This window comes from Drosophila gunungcola, chromosome 3R, assembly GCF_025200985.1.
Source record: "Drosophila gunungcola strain Sukarami chromosome 3R, Dgunungcola_SK_2, whole genome shotgun sequence".
Lineage (NCBI taxonomy): Eukaryota > Metazoa > Arthropoda > Insecta > Diptera > Drosophilidae > Drosophila > Drosophila gunungcola.
Window position 1 is genome coordinate 26786107 of NC_069139.1, and position 25749 is coordinate 26811855.

The following is a 25749-nucleotide window of genomic DNA, read 5'->3' on the forward strand; positions in this document are numbered from 1 at the left end:
ACGTTTCGTCAATATATCGTATTCGTTAAACATGCTCAATTCATAACGTTTAAAGTAAAACCAGATTGGTAAATGTTTGGAAATCCTCTTAAGCGCTTTATAAAGTGATTTATATTTAATGGCGAGTTTTGACTTTCAGTGCGACTTCAATTATAGTGTACTCTGGAATTGTCCGCCTAATGATTAGAGGCACGCCAGTGGGCGTGGCCCTCAAGTTGGGCCCTGCACTTATATGGGCGATGCCATTATAGAGACTTTCGCCCCGGCATGAAGCGCCAATTGGCCCGGTTACTGAGTGCGGCTGTCAGTTGTGGTCTTGTGAACTTGGCCAAAATCAATATAAAAGCCAAACGCTGCAAACGGCAATAAAGCAAATTCAATTGTGACTGCGGTTGTCAAACAATTTTAGTGTGGCCTGTGTGTGCAGTATCGAATTTTTGCCATAACTACTCCTGCTAAAAGCGAACGGTAGGGTGAAAGACCAGCTGCCAGGAACACCAAAAGGAAAAGGACCTGGCGGAGAAAGGTGGCCAGGACGAAGGCGAATGAGAGGTCGAAGGTTGCCCAAGCATAGGCAAACGACGCGCTGCAACACGAAAATTGAAATGGCAATTAAAAAACCATCCATCGTTCCTGCCGCACACAACTGCGATACGTATACGTACAAACCTCCACTCATACTACAAAAATGTGCTCTTGCTGTAATTTCATTCGTCCTCCATTTTTGTGCGGGTGTGCGAGTGTGTGTACGGGTGTGCTGGTGTGCGAGTGTGCGAGTTGAGGGGCGAACGTCGTTTTGTGGCTTTGTTTCGGTTGTTGCGTTGACATTTGATGAAACAAAAGTGACAGTTGCGCACAAGTTGAAGTCTTTGTTTTGTGTATTTCGGTTTTACAATTTCAAAAAAAGCGAACGAATGGAAAATTGTATATTTTGATACCCTGACATCCCTTTCCAGAGTGTGAGGATCGGTTTTGTCTTCGAGATCTAATTCTTAAAAAGCTCGTTACTTGGAATTTTTTTATTTGCCATTGCAATTTAAAATACTTTAAAAACAGAATATACTTGAAACCTGTAAGTTGGTCAACTCAAGGTCAGTAAACGTTAAATATGTATTTGTTGCTTTTTTACCTTTAAATATTCTCGTGTGGTTAGAATTAATTTTTTTTTGGTTAAATAAAAAGCTTAAGTTTTTCATAATTGTAAAAAGAATGGAATTTAAACAAAATACAAAAATATCACCTTAAAAATATGTTTGTTAATATTCAACATTTTTTTCTCTACAACGTTTCTTTTTATAGTTCTGATACTGTGTTTTAAATACTTGCCGACCGACCGTAAAAAAATTGGTTGCGAATAAATCAATCAAATGTTTTATTGAATGTGATTTAAATTTAAGATATAATTTTTATGATCTGAAAAATATTGTTTTTTGCCATTAAATGAAAGTTAAGGTTTAAAACTTGCATTGGCATACATCGTACCTCACAAGGAACCCTCGAATCCTTGAACCCTTAGCTGGGCAATATATCACAGTCGACCTGAGCGAAAGATTTTATTGGAAGGTTGGGTGGAGAGTCGGGTGCTTGAAGTGGGCGGGGGGCGTGCCACGTGGGCATGTGTTTGTCAGACGGAACTCGACAATTGTAGACTTGTGACGGCTTCGCTGACGTCTCGGGCACAGTTCCGCTTCCGTTTTGACGGTCGCTTTTTGTTCGGCCATCAGCGGTTGGAATTAATTTAGCGTGCGCTGAGCTGGCAAGAAACAAATGCTTTTTTTGGGTTTCTCATGGCATCTAAAAATACAAAATATAAAAAATACAAGAACAAAAGTTGCGAAAATGAAGGAGAAGCGCTAGAGCTTGGAAAAACACAGCCTTACACTCCGACTACGTTTGGTAGAAAGACAGCAAGCTATAATTTTAGTTTGGGATCAGATGTTTCTAAAATGAACACATAAGTTCCATTAGAAAGAGTTTTTTTATATAAAAATTATTTTTTTTTTAAAACCTTTTTTTTTTATTTGCAAATGTGGGTTTACTCAGTACAATGCTTGACTTACTTATCTAACAAAATAAATAACTTCCGGCTTATACACATTTTATTGGCAAATAAAGCGTGCCTATAGTCGTAGTAATTAATAGTTAACAAAACCAAGAGAAAGGGAAGTATTTAAAAACCAATGCAGCTCTATTGTTTACTCTTAATGGCGATTTTCCCCTCAGTGTACCCGCACACTGGCACACCCATTGTCATTGTCCAGCTGTCACGCGTGGCACATCGTCGTCAACAGCATCTGCATCTTCATCCCCATCCTCATTCTCATCCTCATCCTTACTCGGATTCTCATTCTTGTCCTTCCGACGCTTGCCCTCGTCCTGTGCCGTGTACTCTGCTATGCATCGCCGCTTTTGTTTCACGTTTCACGATTCTGGTTTCTCGTTTCCTTTTTTTTTTTTGCAGGACTTGTTTTTGTTTTATTCAGAATTCGCAAACAAGGCCGAGGCTGGGAACAATTTTTGCTGTTTCACGGACGAAAGGGACCAGTACGGTACGGAACGGACGGAAAGAGCCACATTAAAATGGCTTTGAATGGCTTTGGTCGGCGTGTCAGTGCGTCTGTCCTCTTAATCGCCTTGTCGCTGCTCAGCGGACCGCTGATCCTGCCGCCGGCAGCGGCGCAGCGTGACGAGAACGTGGGTTAATGAAGTGCCCGGCCGCGCTGTTGCGCCACTGCGCCTCCGCGCCTCCACGCTGCCACGCCCACTTAAGCAACACTTTTTAATTGCAGTATCCGCCGCCGGGCATCCTGAAAATGGCCAAGCCCTTCCACGACGCGTGTGTGGAGAAGACGGGCGTCTCCGAGGGTGAGTTGGCCCACGGTCCTGGGCCAAAAGTGAGCCCATAATTGCAGCAATCGAGAGCAAGCACTTGTGGCACCCTCAGCCATGTGCTAAATTAACATCCATCCAACCCGAATCATTTTTACCGTTGACTATTAAACTTTAAATAAGCACACTAAGCCAATACTGAAGTTATAAAAATGTCATTGCCCATATTTTACTTGCTAGGTATCTTTAGTAGTAGTTTCAGTGATTTTATTTACATTTACTGGCTAAAGAATCACCCAATGGCTTATAGTAGACCTGACACTAGGTATTTCAAAAGTTATCTCAGCCCAAAGCCCAAAAACTTTAAACTAATTATATAATTACTCATGGACTTAATAATGGGACATAGACTAATTTTTAAAACTTTTTCGGTCCATAATTTCTTTAACATTTGATTTAAGGGAATGAAGAACATTTTTCTGAGTGTAAAACATCTATTAAAATCATAAAAATATTTCACGAATTTTTTGGTTGTGTCTGCCTTTTGAATTGAGAAAAATATGTTAAGCTTCGGTTAACACGAACGACACATTCTGACAACTTTTACATTAAAGTCAGAATTACATAAGTATACATATATAAATGTTTATTTTTTGCCAAGCTATTTTGCCAAAAAAGTGTGTTTTTTTCTACAAACTATTATACATTTCGGAATTAAAATGGCTTTTATGTTGCAGAATCGTATTATTAAAAGCTTAGTACAATGTAATAATTGTGTCATATTAGGATGATCTTCATTCTTATTTATCTTGCAGCTGCCATTAAGGAGTTCAGTGATGGGGAGATTCACGAGGATGAGAAGCTGAAGTGTTACATGAACTGCTTTTTCCACGAGATCGAAGTGGTGGACGACAAGGGGGATGTGCATCTGGAGAAGCTCTTCGCCACGGTTCCGCTTTCAATGCGCGACAAACTAATGAACATGTCCAAGGACTGCGTTCATCCCGAGGGCGATACGCTGTGCCACAAGGCCTGGTGGTTCCATCAGTGCTGGAAGAAGGCCGATCCCAAGGTGGGTACAGCCCATATGACCAAGCCCAGATAACCTGAGATCCTCTTTGCAGCACTACTTCTTGCCTTGAACACCTGGACGACCCTGTGCTCCGATTCACAGTCACCCGTTGCCGACCCCGCGCTATTTATATTGTAGTTTAGTTCTCTGAGTTTTTCAATAGCTGTCGAGTAATAAACGTAGGCGAGTTGTGCATGCAAGCTATGCTTATATTTACTTGCCGGCTGGCCAAAGGGGAACGCTCAATGCGCTGAAAAGAGTGCTACAAAAAACGGGGCCACACAAAGGCCCAAACACACATACATACACACCGTGTTCGCTTTTGACATAATTTATACGCATTGTGAAGGAGTGTATGTGCAGTGTACGCTTGTGTGCTTGCGACCGTGTGTAAATAAAATTATGCGTAAAACTTCGCCGAGCTTGTTGACGCCGACAAGCGTGTTACATTGGGGCATTTACATGCGCGTTGCTGTTTTGCGCTTTTTACTTTCAATTTTCTGTCAAAAGCGGCCAAGCCCAGGGCAAAAAACGTTTTAAATAAATGTTTAAACTGGTCAGGGGCTTTGAGAGTCATTAGTTTGGCACTGGAAGTGGTAAAAAATTCCCCGGCTTTAATATCTTATTGGGCATCAATCACTTTGCATCAGCAAGTCAAGTGTTGTTTGAGCTCCAGCAAAAACTCTCATAGAAATAAATAATTACGATGATAATTGACACGCTCCTTGAAAAACGCTTTAATTGACTGTTTGTATTAACACAATGAATAAATTTATAACAGAAACCGATAATGGCATAAATGTCAGTGAGGCAATAAACGATATTCAAACTATTCCTGTGGCATTTTTTAACCATCCATTTATAACAATTCAATTTTTTTTGTGCATCACTTGGATAAATTTAAATTAAACTAATTAAAACTAAGCCTTAAATCGATTATAATTAGTTGTTCATTGGTCAAGGTATATATTCACTAAAATCTCAAAATCCGATTTAAGTTTAATCAGCTTCTTGTGTATTGCTCGAAATCTAATCTCCTTGTGATGCACAATTCAAAATGTGATGTTTAATAAATCGGATTAGTACAATAGTTAGTTTCAATTGAAATAGAAGGAAAAATGCAATTTAATTTTTATTTTTATAGACTGTAAAACCGTTTTTGTTATATGTAACAGTTTTCTTTGTGGTCTCACATTCAACCGTTTAATAAAAATCTAAAATTATGTATTTCTGGTTTTTTCTGTGGCTTTAAGTTTCGTTTTTCTTTCCGCTGGCATCATGTTTCCAGAGCCATTAATTCTAATTTTTTTTTTCAATTTAACATATATTTCATTGCTGTCGGTCAAATGTTCGCCGGCACCTTTGAATCGACGGAGTTGGGTTTCTGAGCGGGTTTAAGGGTGGCTCTTTGGTTTTTTATTGTTTCGACGACTTGTTGCGCAAAGCTTTTCATTTCAGAGTCAATGATTTATGTTTTCACTGGCGTCCTCGCCCCCCAGCTAATGCTCTTTTTATTATTTATGCGTATTGGTTTTCATTTTTCTCTGCCGCTTGAGTGAAAAGTTTGCTTAAAAAATGCGCTTTACTGCGCCAATGGTTTTTCCCATCAGCCCTCGTCTCTGTAATTGTCGGAAGGAGCTTAGGAAAGGCGGAATCTTTTGTGCCCGGCCAGCTCATTATTGTCAGCTGGCGATTTTCAGTTGGCGTTGTCACCATTACATTTCACTTAATACTAATTTCTTTCCCTGTTGACTCACTGACCAAAAATAACTTTTCTATTAGTTATTTACAAAAATGTATTTCTATTCGAATTCATATTAAAACAAAAATTGCTTTGTCAAAATAATATTTTAAGCAACGCAAAAAATGTTAGCTTAACAGAGTCTACGATTTTTTAATTTGCTTTAAGTAAATAAAAGTTTGGATATAATTTATCACAGATTTATGGTAATAATAATTTTGTATTTTGGAAATATTTTAAGATTTTAGTGATTTTTAAAATCTGTCAAACAATCTACCTGCTTTTGTACGACAGCATTAAATTTCCATTTTTATCGCAGCTTTAACTTTATATTTTTTAGTGAACAAAGTACGCAATTTTTCATATAGATTTTTAGCTCAAAGAAAGTTTTTTGCACTGACACCTACTATTATTTCGTAATTCTTTGTCAATACTTTTAAAATTCCATACGTTGAACATAGGATTAAAATAAGTTGAGAAATTCGAAATAATTCGTTTTATTTTGGTCACTGTGTAGGATTCTTTCGTTTTGAGCCCACACATCTGCCGAACTAATTTGGTAAATTGAAAATTTTTTGACAGCCTTCAATGAAGTGTGGAAGACGACACTTTACGTTGTGCGGTTCATTGGAGCCGGGATGGGATTCTGGACCCGGACCCAAACCCGGACGCGGACCCTCGATGGATTTCCACACGAGCAGCTTGAGCCATTTAGGCAGCCAATTAGCTGCCCAAATGTTGGTTAATTTCCTGGGCGCCTGTTTTTGTTCCTAATGATACAATCATCTAATTGATTCGCCCCCAAGCGTTTTCACTTCCATTGCACAATTCACCGCGAATTTGCAGGCTGACCTGTTTGGGTAAGCAGTCCATGCATTTGTAATTCGAAACTGACACAGTTGGCAGTGGATTGCGATTGGATTGGCACCAGGGAAGCGGGAAGCGGGAGGACGAAAGAGTCTGGGTCTGGGCCACGTGGTGCTGACCGGGCGTACAATTAATGGAAGTTTAACTGTTCAATTGAAGCTGATTTTTTTTATTTTGCCTTCCTCCGCCATTCCGGGGGGGTCTTTTTATATTTTTTGAAATGAGTACAAGCGGCCGTGTGCCCTGCCATTAGGGCACTTTGTTCATTTTTCATTTCGTTGGATTTTCCGCGCGTTGGCAAAGTTTTTTTTCTTCGCTAAACGCTGCCGCCGCTTCTCGCTTCCCGCTGCCTTTGCACTTATTTTACGCTCTATTGTTCGTTTTGTTGGCCACGTCCCGAGCAGAGAGCCCCCACTTTCTCGGCCTGACCGGTCGACCCATTCATATTTTTCCTGTGATTTTTTCGCTCCTTTGCTCACAACTTATTCCTGTCGTTTCCCGGGCCAAAGTAATTCAAACGGAATTTAATTTTCGCATGCTTGTGCTCGCTTTTGCGAAAAATGTAGGTTAGTCGCAATGGCCGTATAATTAGCATATAACTCGACAATTGGCCACAGTTTTGTCTTGTCTTTGGCCGTTCGGTGTTCGCAAGTGGCCGCCAGGTCTGGCAATGGGATTTGCATAAATTGACATTGAATGCAAATTTCTGTCACCACAACACTGCAGCAGCGATCAAAATTGTTTTCGATGTAACGCAAAAAGAGGGGAAACTAACGCGAAAATCGCCAGCAAGCTAAGCGTTAACAAACAAAACTCGATAACGAAATAAGAGCGAAAATTCTCCCTCGATTTGTATAAAAAATCGAATTAGTGTGCCACCCAGAAATGCAGATATAGGCGCACTGACAAAAATATTTCAAAAAATGTACAAAATGTTATATTATGTTATTTATTATGTCTCTTAAAAAAATTAATATAGCAAATTAAATTGAATTTTGTAATAATAATATTATAACTATATTGTTTACCACTAAAGGTTTAAATAACAGAATTAAAGATTGTAATTTCCTTAAATTGCAACGGACTTCGTTTATGGTGTTTTCTTTTTGGGTTTTTTTCTCAGTGCCCCTCTTGGACAGCGACAGCACTAGCAGAAAAGTAACTGAATTGAGGCATCGCAAAAAATCTATGGACGGGGGATCGGCATGGTACGGGCACAAGGCCGGGAGCAATCAGCCCTTACTTGGCCAAAAACCCGATCCTTTTAGCTCTTTTTGCATCCGGAGAGGTTGTGTAGCTGCAGCTATTGCGCCGATTTTTATTATCCTTTTTTACATATCTTTTATTTTTCGCTGTTATCGGATTTGCATGCCCGTTTAGATGTGAAGCGAGAAGCCGAAAAATTGTTTAAAATCGAGCAGAGTCTTGTTTTATGGCGGCAGGCCACAACAAATTTAGGGCGTGCTGAAGCACTACAGATGAACTGGTGATAATGGAAAAGATAGCCAAATTTTAAACTCCATTTTGTCATCACACAAACTAAATACATATACATTTTTTACATACATATACAAATATACATATTTTAGGGCACGCTTATACCAATTACCTGAAATTTTAACAATATGTACTTTAAGTTTTAATTCAAAAGATTTTTGGCAACTTACAGTTGCTGCTTAAAAATCACACTTGAAATATTTTTACTTTAAAGGTAAAAACTACATTTAACTTAATCTAATACGTAGACTTCTATGCTTGTTATAAAATGTTTTACTAGTAAAAATATGTATTTAAAAATAGTAATAGTTTAAAATTAAAGGGTATAAAAACATCAGCACATCGCAGAGATCTGGCTTTCTTGCTATTACTTTTTCCTGGACGTTCTACGGTTCATTTGCTGCGCATTTTTCACTCGGCACAAGTAAATGTTAATAGCATCAACATCGAGCGACAAAACATTCGCAGGCCGGGGAGTGCGGGGTACTGACAGCAATTACGCTCACTTGCATCTTGTTGCCATTGCCAAATGGCCTTATGCTGCATTTAATAATTGCGCATACGCAACGTTGCCCCTTAAAGCGAGCCAGCCTGCAACTTGAAGTGGAAGACATTTTATTGCCCGACACACATATCGCGCAGAATGGGAATACAAAACGTGGCCCGTACTGCTAAGATTTCAAAACATGCATTCACCCGCAGGAACAAATATACTTCAGCTTATCCTTTGTCTTTTGTTGCAGCATTGTTGCACTGGTGCAATGGGCTCGCCATTGTGTCCCCGGCAGCCTGTGGCGATCCATCTGACAGCACCACAAACGGCGGCCCCAGTCAAATTAACCTCCATAGTTTAATGTCTGTGTGTCCGACTTGTTACCGGCTGACATGGTAGTGTCTCAGCTCAACCCAATCCGAATGCAACGTATATCCAAGCGGCACGTTGATTATGTGTCTCCCGGGGGCCTACACCTTACGGTGGCGATGGATTCGTGAGTGGGTCGTGAGTCTTTAATTTGTTGTGTATATATATAATATAATCATTTATAATTTATTTATTTAATTGTAAATTGTTTTTTAAATTGTCGTTTAGTCAAAGTGGATTGTTGGAGTTGATTTCTTGGTGCTTTAAATATAGGAATTAAACGGTCGAATATAAGTTCCACAGCATTGTTAAAATCTATGTGTGTTAGACAGAATATAATTTTATTAATTTAATTATACTAAATTAACCTAAGCACACCATTCCTGATAGTCTCCTTCTTTAGAACTTGTTGCAATTGTATGCAAATTGTGTTGATACTTCGGCCTGCTCTCATGTTCTATGTAAATAAGCCGACAGCCAAATAGAAAACAAGACGCAATCTTTAACCTGGCACGACCATTAGGCCTGCCTTAGATTGGCTAAAAGCGACTGAGTCGGATTTGAAGTTGGAAGTTATACAAAAGGCTACGACGTCACATTGCCAAAATGTTAATGAATCAAAGGCTATGAAAAGTTTGCGGAAAACTAGAAAGGTGGCTCAGGAAATGGGCTAAGGAAAAGGGGGCGGTGTGTTTGAGGAGGTCCGAATGTGATGTGGGCGTGTTGATAACAAGCGAAGGCGCCAAAGTCATGCATAATTAATCATTTGTTAATTATAGGCTTTGACCAGGTACAAGTACTCAACGGACTCACCTAACGCCATCGCCGGGCAACACACCACACTACACCACACACTCGTACGCACACACATTTGACACCTGCGAAAGTAATTGCCTTTGTCCACTTTGAAGTTGTTTAGTTTTTGCTCCGGGCTCATTACAACAAGGGCGTGGCAAACGCCCTCAGACGAACCCCCTCCCGCCCACGAAGAGGCATTTATATAAATGAACTCGTCGCCGTCGCAGCTCTCCGCTGGAGAAACACAAACAGGGTACTGACATCGTGTTTATACACTGGAAGATGTATTTTTTTTTTTATAAATATTACCAATATTATTTTAGTAAACAAACATTTTTGATTTGGATTGGTTCCATTCAAGCTTTTTCTGCAAAGTAAATATATACGATTAATTTCGTAATGCATCGCGGTCTTAATGTTAATGTATAAAGCATGCCTTGAATAATTTACAAATAAAACTTTATATATATCGTATAAAAATAAATGAAAATTAGTGTGTTTTTCAGAGCATTTTTTAAAATTGTGATTCCCATTCGTAATCCTGAAAAGTGAATCTTTTTAAAAAATTATTGGTAACACAAAAAATTAGTTTTGCATATATCTGTTTGTGTTGTCCGTTAAAATACATCAAAGGAGTAATAATCTGCCAAGTGGGCCACCTTAAAGTAAAAAGTCCGATTTTAATGGAAATTTTACGGCTTTTTGGGTTCACAATAAGAAAAAATACATTTAAGCCGGTTTTAAGAATTTCGAAGTGTGACGAAAGTTACAGGGGTTTAAAAAGTCAACTTTGTTCACTTTTTTGAAAAAAGAGTACTTACTCTTTATTTAATAACTTTTGATTGCTAGGAGCTATCTTGATGGTTTCAGAAACTTAATTCACAAAATGGCACCCACTACCCATTGCCAAGAAAAGAAATTAATTTTCTTAAGTCCTACAGACTTGTAAAAATGAAAAATTTAAAAGGATTTCATTAATAGGAATAGGAATAAAAATCAGCCAAGAACAGAAATTAATTTTTGCGTCTAATGGGATTCCCCCTTAAATTTTGATAATTGGAAAAATATACTAAATAAGTTTAAGATCATAAAAAATGTGAAATAAAGGGCTTTAGTTTTATTAAAATTATTTATATGTGTTAAATATTTATTAGCTAGTAAGTTCAATTGATGTTTATTTAGGAATGCGTATGTGTATTATTTTTGCGTTAGTACATTCGTTATTTCATTTTTGATAAGAAAAGTGGAACAAAAAAAACTGCAGTACATATTCAAGGTTTTAATGCAATATTTTTTCTAAGTGTCTGTGTGTTTTGGCCATAGTTCACGTGCATGCGTCGCGAAGCCCCTCCACGGTGCTGGATCCTTGGATCCTTGGGCCAGGACATGGTGGGCAGCTGGTGTGCGAGTGTATGCTGACTGTACCATGTTTGTTGCGGAACAGGAAATGAGCACCTGCTGCTTATTTATATTTTCCGCTCACTTGAATGTAAAATTACATAATATTTTGTTTTCGTTTTTTCAGCTCCTGTTGCTGATGCTGCTGCTTGCCACTTGTGCTAGTCTGAAAATTGCTGTGTGAAAATACTTCTAGTGGAACATTTGAAGACAGCTGGCCGCAGAGGAGGAGGGCGGATTCGCGTTGGTCTTTTAAAGAAGTTGAACCATCCGAGCGGGATGGGATGGGGATGGGATGGGCCATCTTAATTGCGAGTGTTGTTCATGAATGTGATGTACTTGCGGTTGCTTCATGAAAAGATTAAATCATTTTAGATCTAAAAGTGTTGAATGGAATTTGACCAGGCCACATAAGCGAAAAAAAAGTGAAGGGCCAATCATAGAACAGGCTGAATAGCAGCAAATTGAACAGATATTTTTTCGGGGCAGACAAGAGTTGGCGCTGGGCAACAGCAGTCGAAATATTAGTTAACCATTTGTTCAAAATGTTTGCATACCACGGACATGGAAAGGTTCTCCCAGCCACCGACCGACCGCTGCGGAAAAAGTTCACTATTTGTTGGCTGTTTCGGTTGCAATGTGGTAACCACAATGTACGTGAAGTGGCGATGGGACAGCGAGCTGGCCAAATGGCCAAATGGCCAAATGCTCATATGCGAGTTGTTTATGTTGTCGTTCTGGGTTTTGGGTTTTTTCGGTTTTTTTTTGGGTTGTTTTGTTGGCCGGCCGCGCACTCGTTGTGGCCCTGGCCCGCATAAATTGTTGCCGCTTTTGAGTTTAAGCCAACAGTTTGTTTGCTGGTCATCCGACACTTCGCTCCCCACCGCCGCCAGTTAATTGCCGTGGCCGCTGCAACACGATTGCACTTATTGGTCAGCGGCATAATCAAAAGCGCAACTTTTTGGCACGAAAGTTTAATTAGAAAGCGCTCGCATGTGCGTCGCGTAATGTGATCGGGTGAATTGCGTTTAAGGCAAAACTAATTCCAACTCATAATTAAGCCACTTGCAAGTTGACTCGTAATCAGGCTTTTTCTTCAACACTGGCTCATTAAAAACAGCAGCAACATCAGCATCAGCAGCAGCAGCGCAAAGCAGCAGGGCAAAGGCAAACAATCCGCTCTCACCTTACACAGTTGCTGGGTGTTTTATATAATTCCTTGGACCGACACCGTCTCAAATGCATGGCAATGCAGCCCAAGTCGGAGGCGCTAACTCAATTTGCCTGCGCGTATAATTGCAGAGGGCCAAACTTTTGTTGGCCTAATTGAGGGCATCATTATTCGCCGAGTGGCGAGTGGAAGTCAGGGCACAAGGGCCATCCCCAATTATAAGTCAAATTAAAGTTGACCCTTGCCAAAAGGCATCTTCCTAGGGATCAGCATCAGCATCAGCATCAGCGCAGAACGTTTTGAGCTTAACGTTTCATTTAATATTTAGCCAAAATTACTCGTTCGCATAAATCAATGCCAAACAACAGGCCGGGGGCTCCCATATGAATACTCAAGTGTCTCGCCGAGCAACAAATGGGACAAATTTCCATTTCAAGCCAATGCCGCATAAATGGCACATAATTTACGATATGAACAACGGAGAGGAGCAACACAAGCAGCTAACCAAACATGCAGCTAACTATCCAAGGGCTGGTAACAATATTAGTTGGCATGAGTGGCAACAGCCACAAAAGCAGCAGCAAACACTCAAAAAAAATAAAAAGATCATTTAAAACTAAGGAACTGGGAGGTTAAACGCTGGCTGGGAATAAAGTGTGCTCTTATTTTAAACAAGTGGTGATTCAAATAATAACTGACTGATTCAAAATGAGAAAACACGACGTCTCTTTTCGAACTACTTTATGGTTTAAAAATGCCTTCATTAAAGAAATTCCCTATATCAATAGTTTAAAGATAATAGCTTTTAATCTAAGCAACTAATATGGAAACAAGTGTAATATTATTTTTAACGAGTGGTGCTTGAGATATTACCCTTTAAAAATTATAATTGTCGGATTAAAAATGATAACAGACACGTACAAATAAAGTTCTTCCGAAATACTTTGTTGTTTAAGCAAGCTTCTACATCTTCATTAAAGAAATGCTATATAGCAATAATTTTGAGACAATCTTTTAATCTAAGGAATTGGTAAGGAAATAAGTTTCATATTATTTTAAAGGAGTGATTTTGTATTTCACGATTTAAAAATAATTACTCACTGATTTAAAAGGACAATAGATATGTAAAAACTAAATATGTTGTTTTAACAAAACAGCACTTTCGGAAATACTTTATTGTTCAAAAACTATTTTTTAAACTTTTTTCAACGTCTAAAGGCAGTTCCAGATTCTACATATTCAATTATAGTTTAAGGACAATAGCCTAATCTTAAGCTTAAAACATTAATTTATATCAAATATGTAGGCCCACGAATCTTTACAAATACTCAGAGACTTAAACAATTATTGATCTTGATAAATAAAAAAAATGTTTTTGTTAATACAACGATCAATTGCTTTGGGTTGTACAATTCAGTAGTTAATCAATCTGATTTTAAGAATGGGGTCTACAGCACTATTTTTCCTGGGTGTATTGTCACCATCGGAATCAGAGAGTAAAGTTTACGTTTGTGTTGGTCGCTGGTCGTTGTTGGGAATACCCACACCCGAAGCTGGCCGGCGTCAATGTGTGAAGTAATTAATTACAAAGCAACTGATGTGTATCTGTGTGTGGGTGTCCGTTTGCGAGGGTGTGCGTGTGTGTCCTGGGTTTTGGATTATGATGCATGATCATATATGTAGCTGCACGCACACTAGATACCCAAAACCTACTCGCCCAGGCTGGAACAGATAGGTAATGCTATGCTGGACTTATCCACATGTTCAAGTACCCCACAAGCCGGGATTTCCAGCAGCCAAAAATTAAATTGATTTACACCTGAGGTGAGAAAACGGATTGGATGAACAGGCTCAAATGTAGTTCGGTTTTCGCACAAAGCAACCAATGTTTTTCATTTCGGATGAACCGACTTGTCGGACATGTGGGACTTAATTTAAAAGTATTTAGAAATAAATTATATTTTTTTTGCACCCATATCTACTGCATTCAAGATTCAAATTCCTTATAATAAACCACACTAGTACTCACTGAAAAAATAAAATTTAAATTATGATTTTTTGATTTATTTGCTAGCAATCCAATCTACGCTTGGTTCAAAATACTCTTTAGAAATTAGTTGTTATTTAAAAGACTTCTTCGAAACTTAACACACATTCCTTTAACCATCACTTTTGGGTTGAAACGTATCTGCCGATCCCCAATAATAAATTAAATTCAATTAAACTTGTTAGGCTTGCTTTTAATTAATTGTGTTTAGATTAATAATTGAATAACATTTGTGAAAGTAAACTTAATTATGCAAAGAGACATATCATTGGACATAAGGTATTTATTAATTGAAAATGGTAATGCGGTAATTATTATAATTGGATTTAAAAGAGAATATATATAAATAATGATGTCGAGCTAAATTTGGCTGGTTCTTTTGCAAACATGATTGATTGTTGTTGTATAAAACTAAAAGAAAATTTTAAATTTGAGTGAAAGGTAATTATATTTTGAGTTTGTAAATCTACAGAATGCTATTTTAAAGCTCCTTGTTTAATTATAAAAACATTTGAGGCTCACAGTGTAGGGTTCAAAAAAAGGATTTTTCCAACCCATAATTAAGATGTAAAGCGGAAAACTTAGTTTGTATATGCCTCATTACATTCATAGTTTATGAATGTTTGGTGTGTCGTTTCTCTTTTCCCCATTTCCTCGCCCATAAAATTCATATATAATTACGAATCCCATATAAATTCTAGACGCACAATGATTCCGCTTCCTTACAGCTAATCCCAGGAGCCGAGTCAAGGGTATTCCACATTAGCACGGCAACTTTAGGCGTTGTCTGCCATCGGGGGCTAATTGTGCCCATTGCCCAAGCCCTTGCGCTGCTCTCTATGAGCACTTCGATTTAAAATTGCGGCGCGGAGCTTCAAGGATATTTATGAATCCCAAACACGTGACGGAGAATAAAAAAATGCCAGCGGATTGGGCGGATGGGGTGCATTTAAATTAATCACAGTAAAAGCGAATTGCCCAAAACAATGTAATATCCCGTGCAAGGACCTTTGGGGAACGGAAATCTGTAAACCGTGACGAGACCAAAACCAGAGCCTGCCACTGTATGGGGCTGTGTGTGTGGGTGTGGGGCTGTGTGTGTGTGTTTGCGTATGGGGATACTCTGACTGTGTGCGTGCGGTTGCTCAAATTAAAACAAAGTGTCGTGCGTTTGATGAAAATGTAACGCATTTTGCTCAGCCAGCCAGCGACGCACATAAATGCTAATTGGCTTAAATGTATGCGTGTGTTTTCGTCCTGTGTGGGTGGCTTGGTTGGTTGGGTGTGTGTGGTGGGTATTTTGGTATTTTTGGGGAAACGTTTTTCTACCAGCCAGGTGTTCAAACTTAAACATTTTATAGTTCGGTTAATTGTCAAAGCCGCGTCAAGAGGAAACCAAAAGTAAAAGGGTGCGCCAAACATTTGATGACTCAATTATTCGATGGTTTTTGTGGTTATTCGGTGGGAATACAGGGGTTGGCAAGAGGTTTAGTGGTACACCGCAAAAAAAACCCTCTCCCCAAATCATATTATCAGGATTATTCTTCGAGAGAAAAAACATTTCAACAACTTGGGTTATAATAGTTACTAAAAAAATATGTATTAATTTGAAAATGTAAAAAAGTTAATCAAGGTTCTTCCATTTTTAAATTTTATAAGCATATTCTGGGTTATTAACTTAGGTAACAAATAAGTTAAATGTATTTCAAACCCAATAATTAGTTTTAAACTACTCCTCGAAATTCAGAATCTTTGATAAAAAGAAAATTAAGACTAAGAACAAAAACAAAAACTAACTGAAAATCAAATTTTAAAATTTAAAGATTTGTTTTTTATCGTACTTCTCTATGTTGAATGAGCTTATTCTTTATCACTTAAACCAAACTAAATTGATAAATTGTATTTATTGGGAGCTTAAATTCAAGTTTAGCTTGGGGCTAAAATTGTCAACTTCTTTTTACAGTGTAAGCTGACTGTTTTTGTAGATGAAGTCGGTTCCGTTTAGGCAGCTGTCGCACTGATTAGCATGACCTCTACGTGATTTCACCACTCGAAATCTGGGACGGATGGAAAAGTGAAGAAAACGTAAAGCGCTGAGGGAAATTGAAAACAAGTGAAATAAAGTGATTGGCCATAACATTTGCGCGTACGCGTGCACTTTCCATTCGACGAGCTTGGCTTTTCCACTTCCCTTGGCATTTCTTGACTCGCCTGCGCCTTTGTGTGCCCACAATTCTATGCTATTTTTATGTTTATCTGCTTCACTCCATTACGACTTTATGCTCTTTAGCAGACAATCAACATTGTTGCCGCGCCACCCCAAAATCGCCCAACTTGCGCCCCAGGGGGTTGCTATAAGGGTACCGTTTACTGGGCGGACAATGCCCGTGCGAAAAATGCAAATTGCGAGTGGCGGAATGAAGTGAATGGGGCGCCGAATGATGGAATGAATGAGTGAGTGATTGTTGCTCTGAGCCAGACATTTAGAGGAATTTGCGCTGCGCTGCGCCGCCTTGATAAATAGCAAACGCTTGGCCTAGCGTCAACTTGGACTCCCTCATATGCCATAATTTATGCAAATTAATTTATAAAAAATATACACTTGGATGTATGTACATTGTACAGCTACAGCTACAGCTACAGCCATCTATGGACATGGACATATTTCATGAAAGTGCGACAATTTTCCCGGCAAGTACATAAATATATAGTGCGCCTTAAAGTAGACTCATTTATATGGCTTTATGCTTTATGCGTAATTTAAGGCGCTGACATTTATGATGAATGCCGACATACAGCTGCATTCAAAGTAATAGACACTTCGCATTGTTCTTTAACATCAACACAATGGAAACCAGTTCAGTTGAAAGTGCTTAAGAATATTAACAAGGGTGGTTATTTTATTGGATTATCACAATTTATAAAAAAGTTAAATTAGTATAAACGTGGGTTTAATTTATCAATTTAATATTGCTTTGAGGTATTTAATATTACTTATTTTATTAGTAAGAATATTTTTCATTTATCCGCTACTATTATTATGAGCACAGTTGTAAATATGTTTATGAACCTCCACTTAAGTTGCCGTGACGACTGACGAATGAGTGGACTGCCCCGTGGCCTGTGAATGGAAGTCAGACTCAAAGTCAGTCAGGAAAGTCGCCGTGTGAATTTGATTCGACTTTCTAAGCATCTAGTGGGCGACCACATTAAATTCATGTAGAGCAAAGGAAATAATTTTTTAGAGCCTTGAAAAAATTGTTTTGACAACAGTCCCTAAAAGTATCTGCACAACCACGTGAAAATGCCCGAAAAGCCAGCAGCAAAGTCACCTCCGAAAACCCTGACCAACATCAAGGGTACAAGGACCGCCACTTCCTCATCCAATCCCACTTCCAACAGGAACAGACCCACAGGAACTGGAGTGATTCGTCCCCCATTGCCGAACACACATGATAGGGTAAGGCGTTTTATTTGGTACACGAACAAATGATAAAGTAATGAGAATAATTAATCACTTAATTGTTATGTCTGTATTTGCTATTCCTCCGAAACTAACAATTTATTAATTATCTCGTTCCTATCATAAGTCTAACACCTTGAATACAAAATATCAATTTAATTAGTTTAATCTGTACAACAAAAGAGATGGAATGAAAATGTAAATATTTGGAAAAATCCCAGCCGGCTGCAAGCTTTTATTTGTAAAAAATCAATTTATATAATAATAGTAAAATATGTATTAATTTATATTTTTATTTAAAAATTCCTAGTATGATAAACATGTGTTCTTTAAAATCTGATTCATCATTTCCCACTTCTTTTTAGTTTTAAAATCCAAAATTTTGTCTTTGCCAAAAAAATTTATTTTAAAACATATATCAATTGTTTGATCTTTTTCTAGACATTTTTTTTACTTTACTTTAATTGTTTGGTATTCACAAGTTGTTTACCTTACAGATTTGGAAGATCATGAAGATGTAATATCTGGACCAAAATCTCTATAACTGGGTAATAATTGCAACAATTGTATTTTATAGTTTTGAAAAACAACCGTTTTTATTTGTTTATAGGTGCTCAAATTGGATCATCATTTTTAAAGCAAGAAAATTTTGTATTACAAAATGAAATCTTAACATTCGACAGGGCTGAATAAAGCGAAAAATTCCCTGAAGGGAAAAAACTCTTATAATGCCTTGAATTAATGACTGGAAGTCGATGAAAGCGCAGGCGCTGGTTTGCAAAGAGAAAAATGGTAACTTTCGAATGGCGGGTAGTTTTCTCTTGCACTGCGATTCTTTATCTCAGCCCGAAGCTGAGTTAGAGGTAGAAAATATTTAAGTCAATAAGAGTCTTAACTGGTATTATTATAACTATAAGAAGCTTATCAAAAACGTCAAGAAACTTTACTGCTGCTCTTTTTCGATGCTCATTCGAATGTTTATGTAACAAAGTAATTGCCAGCAATCGAAGGTATTTTTAGGTAAACAGCTAAAATTTTAATATCAAAGTGCTATACAAATAGGACTTTCTAAAAAGGTTTAGTATATGCTCTTTCCATAAGGTTATTTTAATACATTATTTTAGTGATGAAAAAGAATTTAAAAATTTATAATTAAAAGAAAAAACATGAATAATTATATCGACCTACAATCTTGAATCTTCCCGACTGCAAAAGAGCTTGGGATAGGCCCACTTCTGCTATTACTTAAATGCAATTTAAACCAAAACAAACTCAAACTGCCGAAACTCTCTTTCAGCAGAGCTCGTGCCATTTTTACTTTCATTCGGGGCTTGAGTGGAAACGAGGCAGGTCCTCCGACTGCGAAGGACTTCGCGACGAGCGCAAAAGTCCCCGAGATGGAATCGACCGAGCCAAAGGACATTTTGGTGCTCGGCTGCGTTTTTGCCAACGCCGTGGCTCAGTTTCGTATTCGTGTCGGAACGTGGCGCTACGGTTTTCTGCTCAAGGATACGCGAAAATCCGCTGGAGGAGAAAAACGCCGCGCGTGGTACCCGCAAAACAACAACAGCAAAAAAAAAAAAAATAAGCACAACTGATTCGCTCGAGTGTACTTGTGTGAAACTGAGTGTGTGTGTGTGTGTGTGTGCGGGAGTATCTGTGTGAGTGGATCGTTTAATTTTATTAGCGCGCCGCGATGCGTCATGAAAATTGCAGGCAAAACACAAATACAATAAATGAAAAATTAAATATTAATTAAATTTTGCATACGAATCGAGCGGCGAATGCTGCGATTCCGCTGATTGAAATGTTAAATAGATATTAAAAATTGATGGTGTATTTCGGCCGCCCAGTCAGTCCTTTTGCCGGATAAGTCAGACTGAGCCGTACATACAAATATATAGATATATATAAAGAAGTATACTGGCATCTTGGCCATCGGGTGTGCGTGTATATGACTTTATTAAAATTGTAAATCCCCCAACTCGCGCGTGTTCTTACACATTGTTTGTGGACTTTGCCACCGCTCCAGATTTCCTTCCCATTTGCTGTTGCACTTATCGCGATTACCGCACGGAGCGCTCTACCTTCCACCTACAACCACAACTGCGACTACAACTGCGAAGGCAAATGCAAATGCCACGGCACGTCCTCGAAAAAAGTGCGTATGGAACTGCAAGTTAATTAAGTATTTGGCCCTGCATATGACAAATCCCGGCTTAAGCGAACGGGAAGCGAATTTAATTAATAAAACACGGACACGACCATCTTGGCGTGCTTTAATGTTTATCGCCTTGTAGTCGATTAAAATGGCTGTTGCGGGCGTAAATTTATTCATGGAATCTTTCTGCGTGCTGCACTTAATTGCATTTAACTGGCAATTAATTGCTTTAAGCTGGGAAAATCGGTTAGCCACAAGCAACGGGGATTGCTGGTTTCTTCTTCTGAAATGCATTTTTCAAATGCTGTTCGGAATAATTTTTTCATATATATATATAGAAATAAGGATTATCAAGATATTTGGAAGACCAGTTAAACATTGGAAAATTATTTCTACTGCATAATGTGAAATGAAGCTTGAAAACGCGTACAAATTTTAGTTTGGGAGGGAAAAATAGGGCAAGCTGAAATGTATGGACAGATTTCATTTTAATAAAATTTGCTTGAACAAAGGAAAGTGCCTTGCAGTTGAATTAAAAAAAAAATAAAAGAACAAAAAGAAAAATGATAAAGGAATGGCCAGATATCTACCAGCATTTGACCAAAATTTATGGCCTGACTCTGAGGCAGAGTGGTTCAAGCCAGTTAGACCAGGCATAAAAGCTGCTTACAACAAGCCAAAGAGTACGCTAAAAATCCGGGCCCTAATTCAACCACACAGATAGGCCCAGAGACAGAAAGCCCGGCCGACAGACAATCAGCAATAGGGCTTATTTGCAAGAGCTGGGGGTGAGCATTTGGCCGGAACGCCAGACAGTCGGGATCTGCACTTACCTTTCTGATCTGCGTCAGCAGCACGTTTTATAATATTTATGCATGTCCTGCCGACAGGAGATGTGCACTCATAGCCGGGGATGAGTTCAGGGGTTAACGATGGGGGCGGAGGAGGGTAAAAAATCAGCCCAACAGGCAAGGCAGCGTGGACTTGGAGTGTGTGTAGAGGCACTCCGACATTTGCCAAAAGTAACACTCCAGTCTGAAGTGGGCCAGGGCCTGCGAAGCGATGCATATCCGAGTGGTAGGCGCATCCGAGAATTACATTTAAAATTATTTTACTTGGCAAGGACTGGGGCAAACACAAATACAGCCAAAACAGAAGCCAGGCAACAGATGCCGCAACAACAAAATTAACGAAATAAAAACAAGGCAAGAAAAACAAAACAAGTGCAGCCAGAGAAACACGCACAAAACGGTTGACTGAGTTGATATGGGATGGAATTAACCCACTAAAGACACACCGTCAAGTGTAAAATGATATGTAGGCATTTCTGAAACAGTAATCTGTTTATTTTATCTTCTGTTTTAAAATCATTGAAAAAACGTCTGCAATGACTTAATATCTGGTGATTATCAAATAACATACATGCATTTTAGGCTGATCTCAAATTAAGTTAACAGAAATGTCAATAATTTGATTTTTTTAAAAAACAATAAAAGAATACTAAAGGTTCACCAAAATATTAATATGGCTGGGCTTAAAAATACTATATATCTTTCTCAAAATTATAGTTAACAGAAATTTTTATTAAAAATTCAGTTACAATCACGATTTTGTCGGAAGTGTTTAGCAGCTTAAAATCTTTGCTTTAACTTTAATTATATGAATTGCGCATCTAAAGAAAATTATATTTTGTTCAAAATGTTTTACGTTATAATTAAGTTTGTAATTTTTTGTAAGCTTGCTAAGTGCCAACATTTTTTCCTATTTGTAGAAAAAATACTAAAGTCACTGGTTGTTTTCCAGTTCAGTGGTAAATGATGGGTTAAATGTAGATGGCTGGCAGATAGCTAAGCAGAACATCTCGACGCCCACTTGGCTGTTTGCTTGTTTACACAAGCTCAACATTTTTGACAGTGCCACTCGCAACAAGAGGAACATGTGGAGCAGCTGCGGAAAAAGATTGATCCTTCGCTGCTATGTAGCAAAAAAAAAAAAATGGAAAAACCGTTCAGCCAATGGCGATTCCCTTGGTCCTTGACTTTTCCGCTGAACTATCGCAGTGGCCGAGTCCGTTTGTTTTGCTTATTCCCCATTTGTTGCTTGCCTACAGCTGTCCGAATTTATTACGGCCAAAACAAATCGGTAAACTTTCTATGCCAACTTGCAGCAACTTTCACGTACTCTCGTACTCGTAGTGTTGCTCTGTGCATTCGCTCCTTGTTCCGTGTTGGCCTTTTGTCATAAAGCTTAACACATAAAAATGTTATTGTCCGATGTAGAGTTGTGTGGCTTATGCTGATTTGTGTTGACCTAGTAAGCTTGCAGTGCCAATGGCAACGAAAAAGAATCGGAAAGAAGTATGGACGTTTTATGGTCGTAAGGCTGATTTAGGATTCCCAAGTGAAAGCTTAAGGTCCCGAAAGTGGAGAGATGTGAGTTAGACGCCGAAGAAAGGGCGTTGCATAGTCTGGCCTCAATTTCTGGGCTTCCCATAAAATCCGGGCTTACATAGACGGATTGTAGAGGAATGTGACTGGCATCGGCACACCAAGTTACAGTAACTAATTCCAATTCGTTGAACTCAGGGAATTTTATCTGAGTTTATGTACAGGCTTCTAAAACGATAGAGAATCATTTGCACTGAGTACAAAACTAATACATTTTTTTCTACGAATAACTTTTGATTTGCAGCTGATGAGATGAAATCCGAAAGGCAATATAGTTCTCGACTCTTTTTATATTGACCCACATCGTGGTCAAACTTAATGTGGTTAAAAGCGAATGTGTGGTTGTAAAATATTATTTTAGATAAACTTGTTGAAATTATAAAATTAAGAACTGAAGAAGTTAATTTTAATTTTTTTGAGGGAATTGAAAATAATAAATTTAAATATAATAAATATTTTTTTTCTTGTCATTTTCAATTGGTTTTTCTGTATATCAAATTACAAGCCCAAATTTCAGATTGATTTTTTAAACTAAACAAATGTTGTGTGGAGTAGCAAATTTTTTGGTGATACTTTAGTCTTCTAAGAATTCAAACTACTAAAATTACAAACTTTGGTTTCAAGAGTTTCCTCCCGATTTGGCTGCCTAAATTACATTGCAAAGCTTAATTCAAGCCGAAAGAGTTACTAACTTAAATAATAAACAAGAGCTGACGTAATGGCAGGCACTTAGCCCTTATCGAGTCCAAAGTTAACCTGTAATTGCAGCACTCGGGCAGTTAACTCCCAATAAGCTCGGTGAAAGCGTTTTGAGGGCTCCGCTCTCATCGGGAATTACACTTCATTTGCCTAACCAAACTGGCCCCCAAAGTCCCGCCCGGAGTTTGCGCAAAGTTTTAACTCTTATCTGTTGTCTATCAGGAAATTTTATGCGATTTTGTTTACCTATTTTAATGAGAACCGAAAAATGCTCGCACCAAAGCGGCGATGAGCGCAAGGAGACGGGAAGGCAAACACAGGGAAAAGCTGGTGAGGAAAAGCCCTGGCGGAAAACCAGGTCAAAGCAAACAGAACGAAAGGTCCGAAAATTTATGCAAAACTAAAAAAAACAAAACAAACCGGGAGCGGCTCAAAAAAAGGCACGAATGTACGGTGCAAGAGGCCATGTCCAAAATGAAAGTGCGAATGTGTTTGTGTGTGTGCTCGTAGGTGTGTAGAAATGGCGTGTATTGTATCAAATTTAAATGCACAACAGTAAAATAATGAATTCTTTTGTTTGTATTTGCATCTGTGCCTGTTGTTGTTGATGGGCGCGTTGGAAGAACCAAAATACAAAACACAAAACGAACCACACCAAGCCGAAAAACAAAACAATGAAAGCGAAAGAACACACACATCACAGCTACACAGAAAACAAAAAATAACTAAGGTCAAATCGAATTTCTTTCGACACTCTTAATTCCCGAATCCCTCGTCAGATTTTTATCGATTCGTTTTTGTATACTTAAAAATAAGTTCCGTTCATTTTAAATCTATAAATAAAATACAAACACAAAATATTTCATCTGCCTATATGATTTTTTGTTTATTAACTGTAAAAGAAAAAGTCGCATTCAATGTATGCAAATACCTAATGTTAGTTTAAACGTTAAACAAAAAAAATATATTCAGTTTTTAGCTTCAATTGATAACTTAATATTTTTAAAATATTAGAAAATAATCTAAAAATACATATAATGAAGTATGAAACAACACAACAAATCAAATGTAACTGCTAAATAAATTTACTGTATTGTATAACACCTGATTAATTGCCATGCATATCTTTTTTATATGTTTACCAAATAAAACTGAAGTTCCTGCAGCAAATATATTTACAGTTGCGGAGATGAAATGGCCAGATGGAAATTAAGCTTATATGGAAATTAATGTGTGTACAGTAAAAAGTTTTTCTGCTTTTGCACGTGTCCGACAAACGAAAATTTACTCGCAACAGACAACAGTAAGTGCAAAAAGTTGTTGGCCCCCGGACAGATGTGTCGTTTTAGCTGTTTTCTGAGAAAAGGGACAGACAGACATTATAATAATATATTCATGCATTTAAGAAGTGTTTAACAATAAACCAATTATTTCCTGGATTAAATATATGAAATTATTCAGAAATTATGTTGTCTGAAAGATCAAGTTAAGTAATCTTAAAACAAAACTGTTTTAAGCTCAGTGGGCATTATGGTTAGCTTTGTGCCATTTCAAAAAAAAAAAAATAAAAAAAAATTACTTAAGCTTTCAATATAAAATAGATAAATACACACTTTAATAAAGTTTAAAAATGAAAGAGAGTTTAATCAGAAGCTTGTACTTTAAAAATGTCTTTCTTGTTATCTCTCTATGGAGTATTAATAGTTGTCTTTTCTTTCTTTTCACAAGAGGTAAGGAAAGATTGAAGAAATGACTTGTTTTGATGACCCGTCTCAATTTAGTTTTCCATTTACTTCCTTTTTTGCTTGCTAATTGCACGCCTTTTTGTGTAGGAATACAAAAAGCAATTAAACTTGTATTCGCCTGCGAAGGTTGTTCCCATAATTGCATGGCTCCGACCACAAAGCAAGGAATTCGAGGAAAATTATAATTTCAAGCTCTAATAACGCGGCAAGGTGTAAGCTCACGAAAAACGCTAAGTGAGGGCGTGTATAAGGGGGCGTCACGAGTTGACTATAACTCAAGTCAGTTGAAGTCATGCGAAAAGGGCGGAAAATAGATTTCAGCTCATGCTGAATTTTTGGAGGCAGAGCAGGGCTTTATGGGTTTACCAAAAAAAAAAACCTTGCCTACTTATCGGGGGCTGAACAGAGTGCTAATAGTAGCACGTGTGACCCCCTGTCTAATCCCTATAAATAAAACATTGCGCAGAACGGATTTGCAGGTCATCATTTCAAACTAAACCTACCAGCTACTGCTTATATTTATTTTATTATTGGCTTTTTATGAGGCCGCAAGCTGCCTTCCACCCCGCGAATTTAGCAATACAAGTAGAAGTTAAGGCAAATAATGCACCGCAAACATTTCATTTAAACAATCAACGTCAATGATCTGTAAACAACAATGAAAAGGGTTTTTACTACCGCCGAGCATTTCGGTGGAGGCGTGCACATGCATACATCATACAAAGCCATCCAAGACAAACTCACTCACACAAAGACGGCCATTGTGCTGGGCATAAACACACACTTTTAAAACACATCAAGCATACGCCCTGTATGGTGCGCTGTGGTATGTGCTCCTGCGGGGGTGTGAGCACATTTGTTATAAAGGTAGCTCGCGGGTTACTTTCGGTCTACAAACCGTGAAAATGTTTTATTCAGCAGCAACCAAACCAAACTAAATAGAACGAAAAAA

The 25749-nt window shown here is 38.1% G+C and overlaps 3 protein-coding genes across 3 annotated transcripts in view; all 3 read left to right on the forward strand.

Annotated features, from left to right (window-relative positions):
- The first annotated feature begins 309 nt into the window (after positions 1-309).
- Positions 310-4101, forward strand: LOC128252884 (general odorant-binding protein 83a). The gene is made up of 5 exons (XM_052981047.1): positions 310-468; positions 2462-2694; positions 2790-2865; positions 3645-3901; positions 3954-4101. Exons 2-5 carry the CDS (start codon positions 2581-2583, stop codon positions 3969-3971), a joined length of 465 nt encoding a protein of 154 aa, XP_052837007.1. The 5' UTR covers positions 310-468; positions 2462-2580; the 3' UTR covers positions 3972-4101.
- A 13347-nt stretch (positions 4102-17448) lies between these two features.
- On the forward strand, positions 17449-18674 carry LOC128263410 (uncharacterized). The gene is made up of 3 exons (XM_052998444.1): positions 17449-17742; positions 18243-18293; positions 18356-18674. The coding sequence occupies exons 1-2, from the start codon at positions 17587-17589 to the stop codon at positions 18264-18266; spliced, it is 180 nt and encodes a 59-aa protein (XP_052854404.1). The 5' UTR covers positions 17449-17586; the 3' UTR covers positions 18267-18293; positions 18356-18674.
- Positions 18675-19226: 552 nt separating this feature from the next.
- Positions 19227-25749, forward strand: part of LOC128252530 (uncharacterized) — a 110629-nt gene continuing 104106 nt past the window's right edge. Inside the window, 1 exon segment of the mRNA XM_052980312.1 lies at positions 19227-19906. The gene's annotated coding sequence lies outside the window, so the exon portion shown is untranslated.